The sequence below is a fragment of the Artemia franciscana genome, chromosome 20 (genome assembly GCF_032884065.1).
Source record: "Artemia franciscana chromosome 20, ASM3288406v1, whole genome shotgun sequence".
NCBI classification, from domain to species: domain Eukaryota; kingdom Metazoa; phylum Arthropoda; class Branchiopoda; order Anostraca; family Artemiidae; genus Artemia; species Artemia franciscana.
The window spans coordinates 4,290,084-4,297,768 of NC_088882.1; the positions used below are offsets into that span (position 1 = coordinate 4,290,084).

The following is a 7,685-nucleotide window of genomic DNA, read 5'->3' on the forward strand; positions in this document are numbered from 1 at the left end:
GGGGGGTGTTAAAAGGCAACATGTCCATTCTACAGCTGTTATTAATACTGCTGCTGTTTCTGTTACTACTACTAATAATTCACAATTACTACTTCTCCTACTACCACTACTACTTATGTGATACTAGTACCATTAGTTGTAAGTCTGTGAAGGTGAAAACTTGAGAGAATATTGTTGGTTTCTTTCAGCCTAGCGTGATACAAGACAAAAAAAAAACAGACAGAAGAGACGGAAAATATATAATTCGGGGTATATATTTGCACATTATGGGTGGGGGGAAGAGTAAAGTATTTGGGCAGTGTAAAATTACAAAACAATTCCTACTACATTATATGCAAAGTAATTGTACATAACACATAGGCATGCAGACCCACTGGACTTTACTTTTTTCTTTTTTTTTCTTTTGAGGAATGTTGAGGGGATGATGAAATAGCCAAAAGGCGCTATGTGCATGCTATTAGTATTGCTATTATTACTAGGCCTAAGATTGTATGAAACTTCCATGGAATTTTGAGGAGTTCGTCCTCACAATGCCTGGATCCAAGGTTGTCATGGAGCGTAGCTGTTATATATAAGAAACTGCTAATTGAGCTAATTAGAAAATTTCAAGGCTTGTTGGGGGGAATGTGGAATTAAATTAAAATATGAAGTATGTGCATCCAGATTACGAAAGGGGCTTATCTGCAATGTCCTGCAGATAGGCAGAAACTGTCTAAACGTGTTTAGTTGAAATTTTCAGGGCATGTTTAGGGTGATATCAATGTAAATCAAAAGACTCTTTGTGCATTCGGATGGTCGTAAGAGTATCTTTAATATCTCAGGAATCGCTAAATGAGTTAATTTAAGACTTTCAAAACGTACGAAAGAATGTTGAGCTAAATCGAAAGACACTCTGTGCGTTTAAAGTCAAAACTGTTTCTGCAGTATCCTAGAAATGCCTATGGGAATTAAGCTGAAAGTAGTATCCTCTAATCCATACAAGCAGAACCCTATCCCGATGTAATATTGGAGTTGCTAACACCTTTTTTCATCATTTCAAGAATGTGCAAACTGGTTTTCGAGAATTCCTTGGTATGTCTCCAAAAATTTCAAGAATGATGCGTGAGCTGGTATTGCGCAACTATTCGTGTTGTTGGGAAAAAATACAATACGTTCTGTGACAGGAAGTGGGGGTCATATAAATTTTGGATTAAGCTTATTTGATTGAAAATTGAAAGTTCAGATCTATTTTAAGAGTCAAAAGTGATCAATTGGCCACTAGCACCCCAACCCCCTCTCTCCTCTCTTTTCTCATATTATATCAGATCAAAATTTTTATATAGCGATTCCGTTCAAAATAGTCCAAATATCAAATAATTATGGTTTCGGGTTTGAAACTCCCGCCGCCTCCAGCCCTCGGGGAAAGGGCTATAAATTATGCTAGTTACCCATCGTTAACATATGAAGTGTTAATGGGAGGCGTGGTCGTATAAACTTTGGAGGTGGCTCATTTGATTAGAAATTTAAATTTCCTCTGCCCTTTTTAGGAGTCAACAGTAATCATAATGTAACCAGACACCCCTCCCCCTTGATACACTTGTTTCCCCAAAAGTATCCGATTAAAATTTTCTATTTTTTCAAAATATTTTCAAACTCAATATAATTCAAACTCAAAAGGGCCGGAAATTGGAACTTTTTTGAACTAATATAGAATTAATGAAACCCAAAACGAACAGAAATAAAATGAAAAATCATATGAACCAAACATACAACACATACTAATATAAATAAATCTTAAATTGAACATATAAATCAAGCTTAAAACGAACAAAAATCACTAGAACTAAGAGTTTGGCTACAGTCCCATTCTCTAATTGTAAAAGTGTAAGTAATTTGTTTCATTTGCGCTTACTGAAAACAAATTATGTTACAAATATTTTCTTTTGCACACAATTAAATATTGAAAAAAAAATGTGAAAATTACTATGAAGTCCAATCTTGAACTGGTGAGTTTTTAGCAATTAATATGATTATTCACAAAAATTCAATGTAATTTTATTATTTCTTTCCAAGACTCTAATAGTTTTCAGTAAAGTGCCAATGATGCAGTAGGTTTTAGACTTTTACAGTGTGGGACGGGAGCAGCAGCTAAACTCTTGTTTGTTGTAATTTTGTTCGTTTTAAGCTTGATTTGCATATTTAATTCAAGTTTTACTCGTTTTATTAATTCATTTATTCATTTGTATGGTGCCTGCTGTATGTTTATTTGCCATGATTGCTTATTTAATTTTGTTGCGAGAGCAACACTTTGGTTTTGTCCCGTTTTTTTTGTTTTTTTTCCTATGCCGTCGATCTCAGCTTATTCCTGGAAACTGGTAAGGGTCTAACCTTTGCAGTTTTTACGGAAAGTGTGGACCTCAGGCCGGATTGATAAATATGACATTATATTTGGAAAGCTCCGTGGAACTCTTGCCTGGGGCCAAATAGGAAGGTTTTTGCTTGTCCTCGAGCCAGAGCCTATGGTGTGCGAAGTGAAGTCGATTTGTATAGCCTATGTCAGAAAGGAGTATCTGAAGTTGTGCGGCCAAGCTTTCGTTTCATCAAATCACGTTTCTGCTTTCGAGTGGAAAGGTCCGTCCTAGCAGGCAAGCAGGCAGGCACCAATTTCAAATTGAAGATGGACTAAAATCTATAAGTGTTAAATATATGCGGCAGTTTCCCGGCCCCACAGCCAATATATCTTCTTTGAGTGATAAATAGAAAAATTTACAGAAACAAAAAGTGCTATTATCCCACTGATCCGAAAGTGCTGCCATCTATTGTTTCTACCCATTTCTGTTTGTGATTTCAGTTGACTTTACCATTCCTTTTGTTCTACTTGGGATTACAATAGAGAAATGGTATCAGATATGCCTCTTAAACTTTAGAAGTTCTCTCATTGCTAATGAAATTAGAGCTTATCCTTTGCTCCTTTTTAAGTGGTAGTGTTAGAAAGTTCCACCAAAGCCGGTCCCAAGTCCGGTTGCGAAAGGAAGAGGGTTGGGCAAAAGGCTTGCTACCTGTCCCTTTAAAAAAGAAACCAGCAACTGAATCGTCGACTTTAGCCTCGGATATGACTACTACTTCCCTAACAACCTCAGCATGCCCCTGGACCCAATTTTTGACTACAAAGCAACAACTGAAGCTCGGATTTTGGAATGTGAGAACAATGAGTCAGATCTCAATAAACGGAACAGATACTGAAAGAAGTGATACAGTAAAATATAGACATAACAGGCATTAGTGAAACTAGATGGCTCGGTAGCGGGATGGAACCCCTACAAGATGGTCACGTCCTCGCATACAGCAGACATGAAAACAGACGCCAAGCAGGTGTGGGTGTTCTGATGTCACCCGCAGCTAGGCGAGCTATGCTAAAATGGACACCTGTAAACGAAAGAATTATTTACGCATGATTTTGGTCAGCTCATGGAAAACTCTCAATCGTTGCCTGCTATGCACCAACTAACGAAGCGGATGAAATAGAGAAAGACAACTTTTATGAAACACTACAAAGTATTGTTGCAGAAATTCCTAGACACAATATCATATGTGTCGTAGGTGATGTCAATGCGAAAGTAGGATCTTGTCGCAATTACTCTCCTGAAGTCATGGGACAACATGAAATAGGTGATATGAACGAAAACGGAGCGCTACTTGTCGACTTCGCCCTGAACAACGACCTTGTCATAGGAGGTACTTTGTTTCAACACAAGACCATTCACAAATATACCTGGACTTCACCAGATGGCCGCATGTGCAATCAAATTGATCACCTCATCTTTTCAAGCAAATGGTGGAAGAGTCTAATCGACGTGAGAGGCTACAGAGGCGCTGATATACAATCAGACCATAACCTCATGGTTGCTAAGATCCATCTAAAGTTAAAAGCGACACAGAAAAACAATAAACCGACAACACACAAACCCTTCAATGTTGAAAAACTGAACGACAAGGAAACAGCACGAATGTTCCAATTATAACTTTCAAATAGATTTGAAGCCCGGCAATCGGAATTATAACAAAGGGCAGATGTCGGACGCATATGGGAGAAACTTAAAACTACGTACAGAGAAGTTGCAGAAGAGAAATTAGGCTATAAGAAGAAAAAAAAAGAAAGATGGATTTTCGAACGAACCTGGAAACTAATTGATTCAAGAAAATCAGCCAAACTCTCCATTCTGTCGGCCTTGGACGCGTCTGAATTAATTGTTCTGCAAGTCTCATATAGAGAAATAGACAAACAAGTAAAGAAGAGTGTCCAGACCGACAAGAGGCAATTTATTGAACAGAAAGCAGCTTTGGCGGAAGAAGCAGCAAAGAAGGGAGATTTGAAAACAGTCTATAGATTAACCAATGAGATGATTGGAGTCAAACCTAACAGGACTAACCTAGTAAGAGATGAGAATGGAGCCCTTTTGACAGACCCTTTGATGATTGACGAGAGGTGGGCAGCCCACCTCGAGAACCTACTAAATAGACCGAGAATAAATGACCAAGATATAATTCCTGACACTCCATTTATGATTCTTAATGTAAATGAAGAACCACCGTCTCCAGAAGAAATCATAGCCACTTTCAGAAAGCTAAGGAACGGAAGAATGCTTGGAGTAGATGGTATTACATCTGAGATGCTGAAAACTTCAGTCCGCAAATACATGACAGTTTGGGTTGAGCTACTAACTCAGATATGGAGTGACCAGAAAGTGCCCAGTGATTGGACCAAAGGAACCATTATTAGGCTCTTCAAAAAAGGCGATGCGCTTGTTTGTGGCAACTGGAGAGGTATTAACATAATGTTGATACCTATTAAACTTTTGTAAATTATTATACTACAATGCCTACAGCAGAAACTGGACCAATATCTTCATGATGAACAACACGGCTACCGACCTGGAAGATCATGTGCAGGCTTAATTTTCACGCTGAGAATGCTGGTTGACGACTCAAAGGAATGGAAAAAAAGCTATATCTTCTTTTCATTGACCTAGAAAAGATCTTTGACTTGGTTGACCGAGAAACCTTATGGAAAATCCTCAAATACTATGGAATACCCCCCAAGATAGTAAAACTAATTATCGCCCTGTACAAAGAAAGAGAATGCTGTGTTCGAACAGAAAACGGAGTTACAAGATACTTCAAAATCATGACTAGTGTCAAGCAAGGATGTGTATTATCACCACTTTTATTTACAATAGTTATGGACTACGTACTCAGACAGTCTAAGGGCTACGGAGTAAACGTCAACAACAAACAACTCGCAGATCGTGACTTTGCAGATGATATAGTACTACTTGAAGACGCCAAAGATCGATTACATCTGCTATTTGATGAAATTTCAGAAAAAGCCCGAGAGGTCGGATTGTCGATAAACGTCGATAAATCAAAAGTATGTCCACATCTGGCTCCCCCTAACTCTTCAATGCTCCGATAAATCTGTTGAACAGGTCCAAGAATTTAAATGCTTAGGAAGCTGGATAAAAAATACTGGCGATGGAACATTTGTAATCAAGAGAAGGATTGGACAAGTATCAGGCGCCTTCAACAGACTAACACCAATTTGGAGAAGCAACAAATACTCACTTCGTTTAAAATTTCGCCTGTTCAACAGCAATGTGTTGTCTATATTGATGTACGCCAGTGAATGTTGGATACTCAACCAACAACTTGAGAAACGTATCCTTGGATTCGAAAACATTTGCCTTCGAAGGATCCTCAAAATCAGTTGGCATCAGAAAATTAGCAATAGGGAAATCCGGCTGAAAACAAACCAGCCCATAGTGACCGAAGTTTTGAAGAAACGAACATGGTTATATTTGGGTCATTTTCTATGCATACCCGAAGACAGACTGCCCTCAAGAGTGTATCAATGGCAGCCTGAAGGAAGACAAAGACGAGGCCGACCAAAACACACACTGCGGAGGCAGTATGATCGGGACCTGAAAAAGGCAAAAATTTCCCTCACTCCGCAACGGGAAGATATCACTGCAGCCGCACAGCTTCGTGATGAATGGAGAGACTTCGTCGACGCCCTATGTGGCACCGATGGCTCAAGAGGATCTAAGGTCTAAGGTAAGGTTAGAAAGTTGGCCTCCGGCAAAAAATTCAACTTTAGAACTAAGACAGACAGATTTTTTTTTTCAACGGCAATCGATAGGCCTTGATGAGCTGATCAAAGTATATGTCATCCATTTTTTGGTACAAAAATTCTTTCATGAGATACATCAGTTTGAAAGTTTCAAGGGGTTGACAACTTCAGTGGTAAGGTACACACTTAAACCAAAAATAGGCCGATACCAATTGTGAGATATGTAGGGGACTTTCAAGCAACAGTCGACTATTAGCTTATAATCATCTTTGACAATGAGGGGTTTGCAAATTTCGCTGATTGGTGTGCCTATTGTCTGTTTCTGGTGTAATTGATGTTAAGAACAACTTGGTTCCCGATTGTAAGACATGTAGGGGAGTTGTAAGCAATAATCAGCTGTAACGCTACAATGATCTTCAGCGACGAGAGGTTTGCAACTTTTGCTAGTTGGTGTACCCATTATTTGTTTCCGGTAAACTTGATGTATATCACGGGAGAGGGACTTGTAAGTGAGAATCGGTTGCTAAAGGAGGCTACAAATTTGTGTAAATTGGTACACATCTACGGTCTTTTGATCCTGAAAAGTTACAGATAGCTTTATAATACCAAGATTATATAAGATATTTTTCCAAGTTTCCATCCGTCACGATGTCTACGATTGAAAAGGATAAAGTTCAACTGGCTGCTAACTCATTTTATTCTTTGTTCACTGATTGGTCACAGTTTGTTCACTGATAACACTCAAGTGGAGGTCTCAACCGAAGTACCGGCATGTATATCTATCAATATATACAAAAATAAGCTGTTTGTGTGTGTGTGTGTGTGTGTGCCGAGCGACGTCATTTTTGTTTGTCAACTGACGTCATGTGTGTCGACAGACGTCATTTTAAAAATTGAGCTGTATGCGTCATGAAGTTGTTTTTCGACTGACGTCATGTTTGTCAACTGATGAAATTACATACCGGGACACCCCATACCAATCCTAGGCTCTGAATCAAGTCGCAAGTTTAAACTAATAAAACTGATCCTGAAAGTAGAAAATTCAAAAGTCCTGAAACCAGACCTATTCACAGAAGAATTCTAAGATATATTCCTCGGTATCGTACAACTCAAAGGAGAATGCCACATCAAGCTTAAAAGAGGAGCTGATTTCAAAGCTGTACCAGCTAGACCCATCCCCATTTTCAAAAAAAAAACAAGACCCATCCCCATTTTTTTTTTAAATATCAATAGGATGGAAGAGCTTGGAGTAATCGAAAAGGTACTCCAGCCCACAGATTGGGTAAACGTCATGGTTGTAATTGAAAAGCCCGGAAAAAGCCTCCCAGTGTGCATCAACCCACATGACCTAAACAGGGCTATCAAAAGGCCACACCACCTCATACCAACATTCGATGAAGCAATACTTAGACTTGCTGAGGCAGAGTTCTTCAAAAAACTAGACGCTTGTCATGGTTATTGGTCTTTGGTCCTAAACGAAGAATCATCTCAGCTGGCGACCTTCAACACATCATACGGCCGTTATAAGTTCAAAAGAATGTGTTTGAAGGCATCCAAGGCATCTCTATTATTATTGACG

At 38.9% G+C, this 7,685-nt stretch overlaps 1 protein-coding gene across 1 annotated transcript; it reads left to right on the top strand.

Moving 5' to 3' along the window:
• Nucleotides 1-530: 530 nt before the first annotated feature.
• LOC136040326 (uncharacterized) lies at nucleotides 531-4,841 on the top strand. Its single transcript, XM_065724568.1, has 3 exons — nucleotides 531-558; nucleotides 3,445-3,714; nucleotides 4,240-4,841. The coding sequence occupies exons 1-3, from the start codon at nucleotides 531-533 to the stop codon at nucleotides 4,839-4,841; spliced, it is 900 nt and encodes a 299-aa protein (XP_065580640.1).
• The last annotated feature ends 2,844 nt before the right edge of the window (nucleotides 4,842-7,685 follow it).